Source organism: Phalacrocorax carbo, chromosome 16, assembly GCF_963921805.1.
Source record: "Phalacrocorax carbo chromosome 16, bPhaCar2.1, whole genome shotgun sequence".
NCBI classification, from domain to species: Eukaryota; Metazoa; Chordata; class Aves; order Suliformes; family Phalacrocoracidae; genus Phalacrocorax; species Phalacrocorax carbo.
Genome location: NC_087528.1, coordinates 13,686,826 through 13,704,584, shown reverse-complemented (window position 1 = coordinate 13,704,584; position 17,759 = coordinate 13,686,826). Strand labels below are relative to the sequence as shown.

At 51.9% G+C, this 17,759-nt stretch overlaps 1 protein-coding gene across 2 annotated transcripts in view; it reads left to right on the top strand.

The window, feature by feature from the left end:
* The window catches only part of MAP2K4 (mitogen-activated protein kinase kinase 4), a 99,098-nt gene that overhangs the window by 69,431 nt on the left and 11,908 nt on the right, over positions 1-17,759 (top strand). For both annotated transcript variants that reach the window (XM_064467487.1, XM_064467488.1), the window contains 3 exons: positions 4,308-4,427; positions 7,224-7,275; positions 7,707-7,834. In XM_064467487.1, the coding sequence (XP_064323557.1) occupies positions 4,308-4,427; positions 7,224-7,275; positions 7,707-7,834 (300 nt within the window). The remainder of the gene's footprint in view (positions 1-4,307; positions 4,428-7,223; positions 7,276-7,706; positions 7,835-17,759) is intronic.

The following is a 17,759-nucleotide window of genomic DNA, read 5'->3' as shown; positions in this document are numbered from 1 at the left end:
AAAGCTGATTGCTAGGGTTTCTTCAAAGATTTCACTTTCTTGGCTTTCTTCTAGTGAGATGAGAGGCGTGTTGGGCCGCACTGGGCAACTCTGAGACTGTTGCCCTGAGTGTTGCTATTTGGAGGGTTTTTAGGTCTCAGAAAAAAAACCATCTTCTTTCCTTGCATGGCTGCTGGAAACTTCACAGGTTTGAGACAGTACCTGTAAGGTTGAGGATGTCTGGTTGGTTACCATGACCACAGGAATTGCTTTTTCATAGTAACTGTTCCTGTTACTTTTCTTCTCAAGAGAAGAGGAACAAAAGCCTTGTCTGACTTGGGATCACGGTGGTGACTTCTACACAGTGTGAGTGTAGCCGAGCCAAGTTTAAAAGAACAAGCTCAACAGTTGATAAAATTATTCAATGAAAAATAAATCGCAAGTTGCAAAACATGCCCGGGAAGCCAGGTAAATTAGCTCGTGGGGAGCTTGGGCTGGTAGGAGAGAAGAGCTAGTATGGATGTGTCAGCAGCACGGTGCTGACGTTGGTGTGAGTTGTGGACGTATCCTTGATCAGGTCAGTTGATACAAGGTGTTTGCTCTCTTTGCCTTTGATGCACAACACCCTATTTCTACGGACATCTCGGGACGTGTTGGCGTTGCTCAAGGCATCTGTCCCTGTGATCAGCCCCCTGTCCATAGGAAGGGTGTCCTCTGTGTCATGTAAGGGTATGTGAGGGTGATGGCATTCGTCATTCTCTCTCAGTAGTGTAGATGCAACTTGCATTAAAAGTTGGCCACTCCGTGGAGTGTGCTGATGTGATAAGCCTTCAGTATCGATATCACAAGATGGTGGATGCTGGAAGGGACTTCTGGAGGTCACCTTGTCCAAATCCCATGTCCAAGCAGGGCCATAGGGCTGCCTGCCTGGGACCATGTCAAATAGCTTTTGAATATCTCCAGGGATAGAGACACCACAGCCTCCTTGGGCATCCTGTGCCAGTGCTCAGTCACCTTCACAGTGAAAAAGCCTTTCCTGATGTTTAGGGAGAGTCTCCTGTGCGTCAGTTTGTGCGCATAGCCTCTGGTCCTGCCACTAGGCACCACTGAAAAGAGCCTGGTTCCGTCCTCTTTGCATCCTCCCCTCAGGTATTTATATACTTTGGTGAGATCCCCCTGAGCCTCCTCTGCTCCAGGCTGAACGTTCCCAACTCTCTCAGCCTTGGCTCATGGGAGAGATGCTGCAGTCCCTCAGCCATCTTAGTGGCCCTTTGCTGGCAACTCTCTCTCTTGCCTTGCTGGCCACTTGCTCTCCAGTATGCCCATGTCTCTCTCGTACTGGGGAGCCCAGCACTGGCACAGCACTCCAGTGCAGCCTCACCAGTGCTGAGTGGGAGGGAGGGATCAGTTCGCTCGACCTGCCAGCAATGCTTTGCCTAATGCAGCCCAGGACACTATTCACCTTCTTCGCAGCAGGGGCATGTTGTTGGCTCATGTTCAACTTGTTGTCCACCAGGACCCCCAGGTCCTTTTCTGCCAGGCTGCGTCCAGCTGGCTGCCATCTTTTTGCCGTGCTCAGTTGTCAACTGGGAACTCGGGATACGGCACTCAGAAGCTGAAGCATCCCATTTGCTGGTTAAGCAGGTTTTTGTATGTCCTGGAGATGGGCAGCGATATTTTGAATGAAATGTGCAGGGTGCTCCTTGACAGTTTTTGGAATGCCTGCATCTGGAAATTTAGTACCCAATAAGAACTAAAATATATTCTTTGGAAGAATAGCTCTAACTGGAAGAGAAAATTAAAATGCTTCTTTTGTCATTTTATAATTGGAAATCAGCCTGGCCCAGGAGCATAATTTAAAGAGAAACTTTCATTAAGATCATTTTGTCCTCGCAATTCACAGTGAAGCAGAGCTTTCCCATGCACGTCAGCACTTTTTTGTATTTGATCAGAAGCAGGGCTGGGTGACGGGTACCCAGCTATCCCTGCCAGACTGCCTTTTTGTTCTCAGTAAAATCCATCAGCTTTGCCAATAGGTAAGTCCTTTCAAAGCCCAGCAAGAGATAAGAACATGTAGAGTTCTGAATCTTGCCACCAGCCTTAATGAAGCTGCATAACTGATCTTTTGTCATTGATCTTGCTGACGTGAATTCATGTTGATCATGTAGATTTTTGTATCACCAGATCAATGAATGCCCAGATCCAGGATTCCTTTATGGCATGTACTTCGGAAGACCAAGTAAACCAAGTCTTTCCTTTGGTGCTTGTGATGGCCTTGTCTGGTTTGGAGGAAAGCAGGCTGAGGGGCGACCTCACTGCTCTCTGCAGCCTCCTGAGGAGGGGACGTGGAGAGGGAGGTGCTGGTCTCCCTGATATCCAGTGATGGGATGCATGAGAATGGTTCAAACTGTGTCAGGAGAGGTTCAACTGGACATACAGAACCATTTCTTTACCAAGAGGGCTGTCAGACACTGGAACTGGCTTCCTAGAGAGGCGGTTGATGCCCTGAGCCTGTCAGTGTTTAAGAGGCATTTGGACAATGCCCTTGACAACATGCTTGAACACTCAGCCCTGAAGTGGTCAGGCAGCTGGACTAGGTGATCGTTGTAGGTCCCATCCAGCTGAAATACTCTATTCTGTTCTGTCTGTTCCTCTCGGAGGCAGCATCCCTCCTTTGGCAGGAGACAGTGATGGATTCGCTGTCGCTGCAGCAGCGGCATCTGTAACGCTGGTGGCTTGTGGGATGCTTCCTGGCAGTTTGCTCTCTGCATTGCTGCAAACAGCCTTGCACGTGTGTGAGCAGCCCAAGACCAAGCTGGGTGGCACTGCTGCCCCTGCACATACCAGTGTGCAGCATCCCGCTAAACCGAGCGCTTAGACTGGAGGCATCTTGGTGGTTGCAGTTCCTTGGCTTGTGTTCCACAGGAAGTCATTCTGAGTGGCAGAAAAGCCCTATTTGGCCTTAAAACCCGTGGCTCTGCAAGCTTTTCCATCAGTTAAATATACCTTGAGAATTGCTCATGACTCTCGTGAGCACTGGGAGATTGCTCCAAACAGAGGTGACTTGGGTGTGCAGGACGGGAGCACGGGGCTCCGCCACACACCAGCGTTCCATGACCTAGGGTTTTTTTCTAGTTTTATTTCTGTGTATTAACGTAGTTTAGTTGGTTTGTGTTTTGTCTGGACAGGAAAAATCTACTTCTGTCAGATAATTTGTGAAGTTTCTCCTCTGTTTGTTGCTTCTCATATCACAGGAGCGTGCAGCTTAGTCGTAACCAGAGAGGCACCCTGAGCTCTGAGCCACCCAGGCAGCCCAGGGCAGCATGGCCTGCACAAGGTGCTGCTCCCTCCACAAGCGTTTTACGTGGTGTTTAGCCAGGATGAGACACTCAGGTTAATCAACTCCACTCTGCACTTAGCTTTCGACAGCTAGTGCAGTTTTAACACTCATTGTGACAGGGCCCCCGCACTAAAACTAGTGTTTTAGTATTTCTAGCAATGAAGAGTTGCCTGAAGCGCATGAGAGTCTACAGAAATAGCTCATGCAAAGCCTTCTGTCATCGTCAACTGGAGGTAAAAGTCAAAAAAAGCTGAAGTAACTAAGATCAAGCTGTGGCTAAGCTGTCCATCCCCATATGGTAGATACCTACTAAAACAAAAGAAGTCGTCGTTCTGTACTGTGGGGATCCATTTCTCATCCCCAGCGAATGCATTGTGAGCGGGTCGATTTACAGATCTCTGGAGAGACTGATAAAAGGACATGCGATTCTCCTATGGTAGTTAAGCTTAGCTTGGTTTAACACAGATACTAGTATGTTTTACATTTTTTTGCATTTAAATCGTTTAACTCTAAGATGCAAATCAACAAAACCCCCCACATACTTGGGCTTATTTTAATTTTCTCCCGCTTAGATGATATTTCTGAAAGTTGGATTAAATGTCTTCTGTCCTCTGCAGGGTAGGCATAAACCAAAGGGAGTTTTTGTTTTAGTCTTACTGTGCATGCTGGTGTTTCACTGTGCCTGCAGTCTCCTGGAGAGCCAAACAGTTTTTGAGACTTAGATTCATGTAGGTTCAGGCATCTAAAATGTAGTATCAGGTCTGAGGTGGTCAGCTGGATTCCTCTGCCGGTGAATGGAGTAGGGGAGGGCACGTACAGGGGCGAGTGCTCCATTGCTAAAATTAATCAAGATTAATTCCACCCTTCCTGTTAAATGCATGTTGCTGTTAATGTATTTTATTGGATTCAAAGGATCTCTTTATACTCTCCAGATTTTTATTTCTCCGTTTTTATCTTGACAGTAACACAGATTCTTTTCTCTTCCCAGGGTGACTGTTGGATCTGTATGGAGCTCATGTCTACCTCGTTTGATAAGTTTTACAAATATGTATATAGTGTATTAGATGATGTTATTCCAGAAGAAATCCTAGGCAAAATCACTTTAGCTGTGAGTATTTTGTTAAACCTTTATGTTATGTTTTTGAAGCTAATGTGAAAAATTCAGACCTCTTTCACTGACATGTGAGAAAGCTGGTAGGTCTGTTGTGCCTCAGAGCTGCTGCTTTTGTGTCGCACCACAATTGTAATGACTTTCTCACAGCATATTGCGTGACGGAAAAGGAGGTCCTGGGGTCTGTAAGCAGTTCATAAAGAGACCCCAGGGCCAGCCTCCTGCTCTGTCTGCCTGAACATCGGTGCTGACAGCATAAGCACCAGCCCCCTCCCCAGGGATCACTCATGTGCACTGGTGGTGGCATCAGTGGAAGCTGGACGCAGGTCATTTTATTCCAAGGAAGGTGCCTAAAATAGATCAGCTGTCTCCCCTTCCCTTGTTTGTAAGGGGAACAAGGGATTGGGCATTTGTAGCCAGGACATGTGAACCCCACCAGACTATTTGAGAATAAGGCTCTGATCAAAGTGAGCTGCCTACCTTCTCTCTCAAGTCACTGAGGAGAGGTTGGTGCCCCTGTATGGGAGCCGAGTTCCCGTCTTATGGTGCCTTAGGTGGCAAAGTGAGATGAATCCCACCCGGGGTACCTGCGTGCAGCTCTGCTACATGGAGCCCACTGTCTCCTTTTAAGGAGCCCTGTAAAATTGTCCTTGGCTGTGCCAAAAAGAACCCTTAGTTGTCTAAACGCAAGAGCAAGTTTTAGCCCTGCAAAACAAACTTCTGCTTTTTGGCCGCAGAGGAAGGGGTGTCAAAAGGCATCCTGAAACCTCTGCCGCGCTGCTGCACGTAAAGATCTGCCAGGCCCACTGGATTTCTGCAGGGGATGCTGGGCCGCTCCAGTCCAGAGAAACCTCTAGTAGCCTTGTGCAGAGGCTCCCAAGAGTATGAGTCTTCAACATATAGTGAGCCTGGTTGATGTTTTCTTGACTTAACCTGGAAGTCCTGGCCCAAAAAAAAACCAAGGCCGAGCCAAATGAATTACTTCAGCGAGGCTGCTGGAAGATGAAAGGCTGCAGAAATGAAGCACCGTTCAGGAGTAACGGGGGAAAAAGTGAGCGAATACTGGAGCCATGCGGTGTTAGTGGCAGACGGGCAAACTGCCTCTGTGTTGGCTTCAGCATGTGAATGCCGCAGCAAGCTGGTGTCCTGAGCTGGCGGGGTGATGGGGGGAGCTCAGCAAGCCGCAGACCGTGACCTCTTGAAAGGATATGGGCAAATTCTGTTCAGTGCCTGATCTTGGGAGGAAAACATCTTCGCTCTTCTTAGGGGCGTCTTTATAAAATGTTGAGCCTACCTCGGATGTTTCTGACCTGGGGGTGAGGGATGGACTGAGTAAGCTGAAATTTTCCATACTTGATCCTTGACCCACACCAGATCTGGGGATGTGAAGCCCAGCTGTGCTGTGCGGGAGGTCGTGGGCCGCTCTCCTTCCTCCACATTGCGCCTGACGGCAGCCCAGCCCCAGCAGCTCCTGAGGGAGGTCCTTTGCACAAACTGGCTTTAGGAACCAAGACAGGTTCTGACTGGATCTTGTGGTCTGAGGTTTGTTTCTATCCACCTTTTTCTAGAATACAAATAAGGAACTGCATTTAATAACTCTGCTCTGAGAACACTGGCCCTGAGTACCTTAGACCGTGAGGGCCTCCAGGTCCAGAAGATCTGTGTGTGCACTGCCCGGGTAGCCCCGTCATGTGCAGGTGGGGTGTGGGGGCCTGTGCTGCAGCTACAGCTTGGTGTGCTCCGCCAGCCACCCTTCACTTTGTGTTAGAGCTCTTTTACCCCAGGGTGAAGAGCCGCGAGCTTCTGCGTCACCTGCCTGGGGGTCAGGGCAGAGCTTCTGGCAGGGTCAGCCGGGATTTAAACTAGCACTCAGTCATGAAGTCCAGTAGGCTTTCTCTTGCTGGAGCTCAGGTCCGAGGACACCATCGAGTCTCATTCCACTCTGGGCCTGCCTAAAAATAAGTTGGTGCTTTGTTGTTCAGAGAGATGTAGTTTCTGCTGCCGGAGCAGAAACCTGGCTGGAGGAGCAAGGTGGACGGTGAGGAGGAGACGGCACTTCGGCTGCCCCAAAGCCTGCCAGAGCTTTTACATACCTGAACACTTGAACACGGGATGGTGTGAGCAGGAGGGACCAGGTCTTCTGGGAGTTGTTCCTCGGTGCTAGGCTTCATCCTTACAATCGCACAGCGTCAGAGCGCTTTGCAGCACAACACAAACACCCTCTTACCATCACCTTCAAGGCAGTCTTTTGGCCATTGGTTTCAACGGTATTTTCAGCAGATGTGACATGAATTAAAATGGTGAACTTCCAGGGTTTTTTTTTTCAATCATCCTGTGAAATCAGGTTCCCAAAGTGTCTCTTCCACTTAATGGTTAATGGTTAAATCGGAACAGTGCCTCTGCTGCACTCCACACCGCTGCCGCTCAGCCAGTGGAACGGGAACACTTGTTACCTACTGAAAAAGCACAGCATAGGGCTTGAAATAAGTTATCACTCAAGATAATTAACATCAGAAGTTGCTTGACTTCATCTCCTGCTCCCCTCTCCCACAGTGTGATCTTCCCAGGTTGCAACAAGTGGTGTGTGTTTACTTAAGCACACGCGCTCTTTTATATCACCTGCTGTTGGCAGCAAGGATTGGGAGAAAAATGCTTTTATTACATGGCATTGATATTACAGCATTGATATCTCAACATAGTAAATGTTCTTCCCCCTTCTTGGAGCTCCAAAAGTTTAATAACGACAAGAATCTTACGACATTTGCTTATTTTTCATCTGTTTTTCTTTCCTAGACTGTGAAAGCACTAAACCACTTAAAAGAAAACTTGAAAATCATTCACAGAGGTGAGTTCATGTCTTTTCTTCTTGCCTACAGAAATAATTGCAACGATTTTAAGTGGCCTTTGCTCCAAGTCAAAGTGTAGTTAGCACGTGTACTGCCACGAGTGTGAGTACAGGTTTCGCACAAGCGTGTTCCCAGTGGCTGTTTCACTGCCCCTTTGGTCTGTGGTTTTCCGCAAAAGCGTGATTTCAGGGTGGTTGGGTGTCTGCCTCTGCCTGCAGGCGTGTGGCGTCTTTGGGGCTGGCTCTGTCACCGCTCGGTCCCCGTGCGGATCCTCAGCGGTGGCGAGCGCATCCAGTTGCCTCCTGCCCGCCCCACGCCAAGGGGTGATGGCGATCGCACAGCTCTGCCGGTGTCGGTTCTCTGCAGCTGCTGGTCTTGAAACTGAAAGCTCCAGCTGTAACTTACTGGTTTAAATTTCGTTCTCTTGCAGACATCAAACCTTCCAATATTCTTCTGGACAGAAATGGAAATATTAAACTCTGTGACTTTGGCATTAGTGGACAGCTCGTGGACTCCATTGCCAAAACGCGGGATGCAGGGTGCCGGCCGTATATGGCGGTGAGTGGGGATGAGCTGGGCAGCGGGGAGCTGGCTTGCCTCGGGGCTGTGCACAATCTTACCCTCCTTCTGCAGCCCTGGCTCAGCGTGGCCGTGCCTGGCATCTGACTGATATGTCAGCCTGTTTCCCATAGGATGAGCACCCCCTTCCCAAACGAAACCGAGCTCTGGACTGAGCACTGCTGCTGGCGGCATCAGCAAAGGCAGCCAGGCTGTGGCAAAGTGACCAAATTCCAGGTTTTGTTGGTTTGTTTGGTTTTTTTTTTTTTTTTTCTGGGTTCCTCTGCTGCTGCCTGTGCTGTGGCACTGGACCAGGAGCTTCTCGGTGCCTTCCAGCACCGCCTGTTCATGCTCCAAAACAAGCAGTGCACGGGGGAGGTGGTGCCATCTGGGTGCAGGGTTTTCTTGGTCTGCAAGAAATCCATTTGCTATGGTAAGATTATGTCACAGGAGTTATTGCAGAGCAGAATTATAGTGATTTTTACAAACTACGTTAATTCCTTACTTCCAGGAGAATGTAATTCTGGAGGCAGTGGCAGCAGAGCAGCTGTGTGGAAATTGCTTGGGCTGAGCTGTGGCTCCTGGGAGTCTGTCCTGCTTGTTTGCTTCCCTCCCCCTCCCAGGGAGAAAAGCTGTGGTGGTGATTTTTGAAGCTGTCTGGGGGTTTTAAACACTTCCATGCATCAGGCTGCTTTGAAAATGCATCTCTTGGTTTCACGTGAGCTGAGGGTGCCTTGCACGGGGAGCTGTGTGTCTGCTGCTGTCAATGTAGCTTTAATTTCCATCGTTGTGTTGACCTCTCATTACTTGTCTTACGGCTCTTGTATGCTGAAAAATACCGTTTTCTGAAGTCTCTTATCTACCACCAAGGGAAAAAAAGGGAAAATATCTCTTTTTTTAAGGTACGGTGCCCATCTGGTCCAGGTATCAGCTCTTACATGCCTTTATCTGGCTGTGGTGTCCAAGGCAAAACCTGCCTGCCCCTGTGCAAGATCTGTGCAAGCAGAACCTTGAGTTTCAGGGCATTTGACCTTTTCTGTTCACTGTCCTCAGAGCAGAGGCAGTTACTCACGAGCTGGAGAGAAGAGTACAGATGAGATCTGTTACTGGAGACCAGTGCTGTGGTACAGCAAAGTGTGTGCAAGCCCCCGAACTATATAACGTAGTGAAACAGGGCCCAGCAGGGCAGTTTGTTTAAATAAAGACCTTGTGAGGCTGGAGAGAGGCAGAGGCATGTCTCCACTCCGAGAGCTTTTGGCAAGGGCGTGGAGCTCCCTGCAGGGAAGAGGATCGGTCGGAGCTGCCCAGTTTGTTGTGCTGGGGGGCCTGGGGTGCTGGGGGCAGCAGCAAAGAGAGGTGCCCCAGGAGGACACGGGAGCCAGTGCGGTCTGAGCTAGTCTGACCTGAGGTTGGGTGTTGGCATCTCAGACCACAGGCACTTCTGACAGCATCGCTCTGTGGGGTTACGACTGTTGTTGACTTTTCCCGATCCTCTGAGGTGTGTGTTGGGTCTCTAAATAGGGCTCTTGAAAAATTGCTCACTCCTTTCCCCTCCCAGGTTCAGTGGGCTATAATTACAGGAATTAATATTCTCACCTTTTCTTAAAACCGTGGGTTGATGGTTAGCTTTGCAGAGGCTGTTGGTTTAGTTACAACGTGACAGTTACCGGCATGTCTGTAAATAGCTGGGCTGCTTCATCTCCCTTGGGACTTGAGTGGGTGGGTGCTTCCGATAGCCCCTTGTCTTTCCTCCCTGTCTGTGCATATTCGCTCTCTCTTCGTGCATCTCCAGAACCACCTCCACGCTCTGCTGGATTTTAAAGTGATCAAAAGTGTTTCAGTTCAGTTTGTGATTTTTTAAGAGCCTTGGCATGGTATACTGTTTGTGGGCCAAGCCAGCAGCTGGCAAGTGGTGTGGGAGATGGCTGGCCTCTTCCCTGCTTCTCTCTGGACTCAGTGACTCCTCTCCAAGTACATGAGCATTTCCACACACTGAGAAGCCTGGGAAATGGGGAGATGTCCCCAGCATGCAAGCACATCTGCCAGCTCTTTCTCCAAGCCAGCAGAGGCTGATGGCTGTAGTGGTGCTGTGATCAAACCTGAATATACCTGGGAGGGAGTCAGGCCAGTCGCCCTCCTTTTGAAAGGAAAGTTTGGGTTGGTTTTTTTTTGTAGGGCAAAATAGGCAACTATTTTTGGTGCAAAATAATGTGGCTAAGTTCAGCCCGGCTGGGTCTGGTAAGTGCTGCTAGATGATGCTCCCTGACGATGAGAGCGTGTTGCTCTGCAAGGCCCACTTGGCCAGTGGCACTTGCGCTAATTCTTGTAGCATGAGCACTCGCCCACCGAGGGAACCTGATAACACCGTGTTCACTGGAGCTGGGTCCCCAAATAGCCACTGAGAACAATAACATTGGATGTCGGCCAGTTTGACTGCGAGCAGTCCGATCGGGCAGCAGGAGCCATGCCCAGCTGCTAAGCAAGCGCCGTGTGGTTTAACCAAGATCGTTAGAGCTGTCACAGAAAGCAGCAGATCAGCCTTAGAGCTGCCAGTGCTGGAGGAGTTGTTTTGCTTTTGGCTCTGAATTTCCCTGTGACTGTTAGATTGAAGTAAAGGCGTACATGTTGGTGCCTTGTGTTCTCTGAAAGAAAGAAAGAAGGGAAAGATGAGGCCCCTGCAGTGCCCCAGGCAGCAGCCTGCCCCTGGAGAGCCCTGCCCCGACCTGTGCCGTTGCCAGCATTGTGGGCTTGCTCTAGGTGAGGTTCCACAACGTGCTCGTGACAGCTTTAAACCAGCAGTGGAGGTGAGATTGCTCCTGCTCTTCCCCACCTGCTGCTCCTTGGCCATGCCTGTGTTGCCTCCTGCTGCGGCGGGTGCTGCTCATTTGGTGGGAGGGGAGACCCTGTGTGCCGTGCTGAAGCTGGTGGGCTTTGTGGCATTACTGCTTTTTGCCTTCTTAATGCTCAAGCGAACCCAGCTTCTGTGTCAGAGAGGAGGGATGGGACTGGAAGCTCCTGGTTCAGGTAGGGGAGGACCCAACCAGGTGAGGACGGATTTCCTGCCCTGCCATGCTCCTTTGGGACCTCTCCGGGGGCAGTGTTTGATGGTGTCACACAGGTCCTTGGTCCCTCAGGTGTCACCTGTCCCTCAGGTGCTTTTCCCAGGTGCGCTGGGAGCTGCCTGCTGCGAGCTGCGGCTGTGCCCGAGCGCCAGTGCCCTGCGCCACTTCGCCCACCCTCCCCTGGGCTGCCCGCACGGCTCTCCCTGAAGGGCTGTCAAGATGAGAGGGGGGGCAAGGGGATGCACAGTGCCTGGGGGTACAGAGCAGGCTTCTTGGTCCTGATGCATGACCCAGCAAACATACTTCTGCTTGTCTGTGCCTGCACACAAAGAGGGTGAGCGCAGAGCCCCTCGCTGCGGTGCCGCTGCGGACCGGGGCTCTTGGTGGGCTTCCTGCTCCTCATTTCTCCCAGCAAAGGCAGGTGGTCACTGCTGGCATCGGCCGCTAGGGCAGGTGGAGGCTGTGCCTCTCTGCTCGGATGGCTCATGCTCGGTTCAGGCCATGCACGGAAAAGGAAGATCTGCCACAGCAGGTGACAGGGACGAGCCGGACCCCTGCTCTGCCGGCCTCCCTGCGCATGCAGAGGGAGAGGCTGCAGGGATGCAGGAGCTCTCTGACTCCTTTACCCAAGCAGAGCTGTAGCAAGAGCCTTTGTTTCAGCTTTGCATTCCTGACCTGATGCCCAAGTTTTCATCAGGCTCAGTCATTCATTTATCTGAACGGGCAGGCTGTTGGTTTGAATTCATGCAGCTAAAATCCTCTTGGATGCTACTGAATATTGCTGTGTGCTGGACTTTTTTTTTCTCCTCTGAAACTTGGCACCCAGCCCTGATTTTTATAACTGAGAATATAAATTTGGGAGGAGACTGGGAGACATGTGGCACCGTCCCTCTGCGAGCAGTGCAGGCTGGATCCAGGCTCTGCCGCCGGCAGCACAGCGAATGCCGGAGGAGATGCCTGAGCTCTGAGCACAGCTCCCCACAACTCGCGTGCCACTGCTGTCACCTGTGTGCTTCAGGGGTTTTGGCTGAGAACATAACTTCTACTTACTCATTCACTGGCTAAAATCGTCCATGAGGTTCACCCAGCATGGGACTTCTCCTGTCCACACTGAGCTCCTGCCATCGCACAGCGCAGAGCCGTGCAGAGCAGCTCCACTGCGGGGCTGAGCTCCCATCTGTGTGTCGGCAGTTCCACCCCGTCCTGCTGGGGACGCGGTGGGAAGGGATTTTCCTCCTCACCCAGTTAGATGCTCGTCTGCACCAGCGATTTATATAAACCTGGGGAAACGTGTCAGCAGCCATCTGTGTAAGCAGACCGCTTGGCCAGAAGTGTTGCGGTCAGGACATGAGTTTTGTGGAGAATATTAAAAGGCAGAAAAAAGCCACTTAGGCCACTAGAATTTATGTGGGAAGTGCCTAAAAGTCAGGTTTGGGAGACAGTTGCCCTTAGGAGGCATTGGAGGTTCAGCCAGAAACAGCAGGCAGCTCCTGCGTGCCGTGGTTTTGCTCTGCATGGGGTATGGCTGGCTGTGCTGGGGCAGCCCAGGGTAGCCCACGCTGCTGTGATTAGCTACAAGGAGGCTAACTGGAAGCTAACTGGAAGTGGCTATCTGGGGACCCAGCTCCAGTGGACACGGTGTAATCAGGTTCCTTCGGTGGGCGAGTGCTCGTGCTAGCAGAACGTGATCCTCAGGGCAGTGAAGATGCAGAGAGGGATGGGCGAGGCTCCTTAGGGCAGGGTCAGGGTGGGGAGAGGGAGCAAAGGGTTGCGGAGGTCCCAGGCCCACAGGTGTGAGCCTCCCATCCTCCCTGAGCCTGTTTGACTCTTGCTGCTCGTGTGGTGAGGCTGGGGGTGGATTCTGCTTCAGGATGACCCACAGGGATTTGCGGGGGGACTCTCCAACCCTGTGCTGAGCCTTCTCCTGCTGAGCGCGGGAGCGCCCTGCACGCCCGCCACACGCTCAGCAGCACCAGCCTCCGTGGCAGCTGCACCAGTACCGCCATCTGCACGCCACCGAGTCCGGCTTCCACCTCCTCCATCTGCTCCCTGCTGCTGCAGCGTGACCCTCAGCGGTGGAGCAGGCAGGGCGTGAGGGCCATGGCAGGAGCAGGGCACACCGCCCTGTTCAGGACCAGGTACTCAAGTGTTCGTGGCGTGTAAAAGCTCCTATTTCCCATAATATGGGAAGGATTGGGGTCAGGAGTGGACCTGGGGGCTGAGGGCAGTGCCTCGCAGCTGCAAACTTTCATGGGTGATGAGGCCAGAAGGCGGTGATCCCCAGGGGTCTGTGCTGGGGCCAGTCCTGTTCAACATATTCATCAGTGACCTGGATGAAGGGACAGAGCATCCCCTCAGCAAGTTCACTGATGATACCAAGCTGGGAGGGGTGGCTGATACACCAGAAGCTGTGCTGGCATCCAGCGAGAGCTGGGCAGGCTGGAGAGCTGGGCCCAGGGGAGCCTCAGGGAATTCAACAGGAGCCAGTGCAGGGTCCTGCCCCTGGGGAGGAACAGCCCCCCGCACCAGCACAGGCTGGGGGGGACCTGCTGGAGAGCGGCTCTGCTGAGAGACCTGGGGGTGCTGGGGGGCAGCGAGGTGACCCTGAGCCAGCACCGGGCCCCTGGGGCCAAGGGGGCCAGCGGTGCCCTGGGGGGCATGGAAAGGCGTGTGGGCAGCAGGGCGAGGGAGGTTCTCCTCCCCCTCTGCTCTGCCCCAGTGAGGCCACATCTGGGGTGCTGCGTCCAGTTCTGGGCCCCCCAGTTCAAGAAGGGCAGGGAACTGCTGGAGCAAGGCCAGCGCAGAGCTGCCAAGGGGATCAGGGGCTGGAGCATCTCCCTTGGGAGGAAAGGCTGAGAGACCTGGGCTTGTTCAGCCTGGAGAAGAGAAGGCTGAGGGGGGATCTCATCAGTGCTTATAAATACCTGAGGGGTGGGTGTCAGGGGGATGGGGCCGGGCTCTTTCCAGCGGTGCCCAACGCCAGGCCAAGGGGCCACGGGCACAAGCTGGAACACGGGAAGCTCCCCCTGAACATGAGGACAAACCCCTTCCCTGTGCGGGTGCCAGAGCAGGGGCACAGGCTGCCCAGAGAGGCTGTGGGGTCCCTTCCCTGGAGACATTCACCCCCCGCCTGGACGCGGCCCTGTGCCCCTGCTCTGGGGGTGCCTGCTCACGCAGGGGTGGGACGGGGTGAGCTCCAGAGGGCCCTTCCATCCCCTGCTGTTCTGGGATTCTGTGACAGCCGATTGAATGCAGGCAGGAAAGCCTCCTGATCCTGTGCCCAGATCAACAGCTTCTGGTTGAATGGAAGTGATCTTTAAGAAAGATAAACCAGATTTTAAGGCTCAAACTGCTAGTGACTCCAGCCTGGCCCTATCCGAGCTGCCACACAATGACTCACCTTTGCCGATGACCATCTGCATTTTGTTACGCTTGATTTCTTTTTAGGATGTGCGTAACTTCATCTGTAGACACCGTCTCTTGGTTCCCCTTCTCTGCTGCATCAGAGAGTCCTCTAGGATCAGAAATCGTCCCCTTGCACTGCTTCCTGCTGGACTCCTCTCTCCTTTTCAGGATGTGTTTGAAAGCTTGCCTGTTGGTTATAACTGGGCTCCCTGCAATTCAGTCTTTGGTACCTAACTCCTTCAAGGACTTCTAGAGCATCTCCACCAAAATTGCAGGCCCTCAGTGAGGTTCTGTGACAAAGTTACTTAGTGGGGCTGAAACGGTACGTTACGGCCCTCCAAAACTGCTGCTTTCCAGAGCTTGGCCCTGTTAATCTAACACAGCTCTAGGAAGCAGCTGCGGTGGGGGTGGCATCGCGGGGATGTGTCAGGCTCTGGGGTACTGAGGGTGGCCTTCCAGAACAGCACCTGATGGAGAAGGCCTCCAAAGTCCTGCATTAAAGATGCCTCTTCAAGTGCTAGAGAATCTACCGTAGCACCCATGAAGTTGTCCTGGTCGTTAATTATCCTCCTAATACCATCTTTTTAATACGAGTAAGCCTTATTTTAATGGATGGCTGTGGGCTCTTGTTTCTTCTTCGTTTGCAGAATTAGGGAGCCCTTTACTTGCCACAGCCTCTTTCCCCAGTAGGTACTTTCTGACTCTGATGCAGTCGCCTCTTAAGCTTTCCTTTGAGGAGATTAGCAACTGAGCAGTTTATGCCCTTAAAGCAGATTGGATTGTATTTTGTGGCTGTGCTATAAACCTCACACTATTTTAGCATCCGTTTGCCTGAAATGGAGCAAACTTCCAGTGTTTGTCTCACCTGCAGAGCATGTAATAACAGCAGCGGTTCTTAGTGCGTCACCCCAGCTACACGCCTTTAATTGTGATGCTCCTCTGGGATTTCGCGCTCTCCTGTCCTTCTCTAGGAGCCTGTCTGTCCCCCCAGAGCGCTGCTTTTCCTGGGTCTGGGTGAGTGAGTCAGCATCCATCCAGAGCCCAGCTTACCAAATGCTCAAATCACGCTAGTTCTTCAGGAACCCTTATTTATCACACTAGCAGTATTTTTATAATATGCAGAATTTAGCAACACTAATTCTATGTTTTCTTGGATATTATTAGCCATAGGCCAAGGAAGGTCACCTTTGAGGTCCCATTATAAATCCTGTCTTTCCCACTCAGCAGTGTCCTTTTAACAACAGTTACACTCTGAACTGGTCAGTGAAGCCATTTACTAATGCAAATAATTGATGCTTGATTTAGTTGCAGTCCAGACAACGCACTGCACTGGTCCAGGTTTAATACAGCCACACATTTACCTTTTTATAACAAGACAAACAAGGTCATTGAGAGCATGCTGTGCCAAGCCCAACGGGACCTTGCTGCCTTCACTAATGCTCCTGCCAGTCTTCCTGCACGTAGCGAGTGTCCCTTGTCCACCAGTCCACCGCTTTCCTGCAATCTGCCTGCTGTTGAGATCGAGGAATTCAAGCGCTGTTAGAGCCAGCTGGGAGGGGATGGCAATCCCATGCGAAAGGAAACCAGCGTCTCCACCTGGAAAATGCTGCTGGAGAAGTTTTTAAATGAAACATTCTCTCAGAGTAAATTTGTAAAGGAAATAGGAGGGGAGGAAAGGCCATTCTCTGGAAACATGATCTCTGCTGATAATCTCTGTGCAGCCCCGGCTTCGTGGCTGACCTGGGTGAGGGGGAGGGACAGGAAATCAAAGAACAAAAGGGATTTTGGAAGGAATGTCTGAATTCAAAAGTCCAAGCAGGGATGAATATTTTGGCTGAAGTATTTTTTTACAGCACTGCTCTTACCTCCTGCGTAGGCATAGAAGTGGTAGACACAGAGACAGTGTTACGGCTGCTCTCCTAGGGGTGGTAGGCTGAGGAGCCGGGGGAGCGACAGGTCCGCCTAGGCAGCAAAGACAGAAGAACTCATGTTCTCCCCTTCCCTGTCAGCTCTTCCACCCATCACGCTGCGTGTCCTTTGCTGTGTCACACCCTGGCCGAGGAGCCATGCCTCCTGCAGCTAGGGCAGGCTGCTGCGTAGGATGCTGCACGACCCCCGTAGAGACCAGCGGTGCAGTACAGCCCCAGAGAGAGCAAAGCGTTAATAGCTTTTTCATCGGTCACCTAGTACTGGAGAGGAGGGGTATAACCTTAGAAAAGACTTTGTCCAGCACAGTGTGACTGCGATGCCTCACTTGCTCGTGTGAATGACTCACATCTGTGCTCTTAGACCAAGGTTTTGCAGCAGTGAGGTCACCTTGTGTGAGCTCCTTCGTGCACAGGAGGAGATCCAGAAAGCTTATTAGGCTTCATTGCATGTAAAAATTGAGATCCACATGAAATGAGACACCACGCCTCTCTGGCAGCCAGTAGAAGAATTTGGTGTCACCAAAAGGAGATCGGTGTCACCTAAGGGGGAACCTCCAAAACTTCCCGTAGAGCAGAGCGGTAACGCTGGCCAGGAGGAGTGGATGGCTGTTGACATCTGCTTGGAGCTGCAGCACCTACTGTAGGGCCGCATCTTGTGCACCAAGGTCCGCTCGAGAAGCAGCACAGTGAGCCCCCCTGAGGACAGTCACCTCACAGAGCAGGACTGCCTCTTTCCTGGGAGGTGGTGGTCATGACCACAGGGCTGGCGGTGAGCATCACCTCGGGAGGTGTGTGGATAGGCTCATTCTCAGGCTTACAGAGTCTGAACTGCCAGCCCAGCCCTGTGGAGAGGTCAGGGAAGGGGCTCACAGGAATAAAACGTTTGGAGGTCTCAGTGAGCAGATGAGGAGGAGCTGCACGCAGCATCCTTGTACTTCAGAGGAGGAGGAGACAGGAGAAGCAGGTCCAAGAGCGTAGCGAGTCAGTGCCTCCTCTCCTGCCCTGCTTTGTGCGCATTGCTTGCGTCCCAGCCTGGGCCGGGCTGCGACACTGACGCTGGCCATCACTCCGTGCTCCGGGCGAGTGTGTGAGGGGCCTGCGCAGGGGAGAGCCCTGAGGGAAGAACAGCTTGCTTTTCACCGTAGGAATATTCTTGAGAAATACAGCAATGCAAAAAGTGAGCGACAACATTTTCCTATACTGAACAGCAGAAGAATTTCCCAAACTAGTTATTTATGGTTGTAAAGATGGTTTCCATTGCTGTTGCACAACGCTGCAGGCAGCTGTTCAGAGACGTCGCTCCCCTCCTTGCTGTGGGTTCGGTTTGGAGTTGGCCCCGAGAGCCGAGTCACTCGGGCAGTGACAGATGCTTCTCTGCGCGCGCTTGCCGAGCCCCTTGCAGGGCACTGCCGTCCAAATGGGAGAGCCACGGTAATGGGATCACCACCCCGGGGGAGGCGGCGTTTTTGTCTTGAGCGTCCCTAAACAAATACACATGTGGTATTTCAGTTAACACAGCAGCAGAATAGC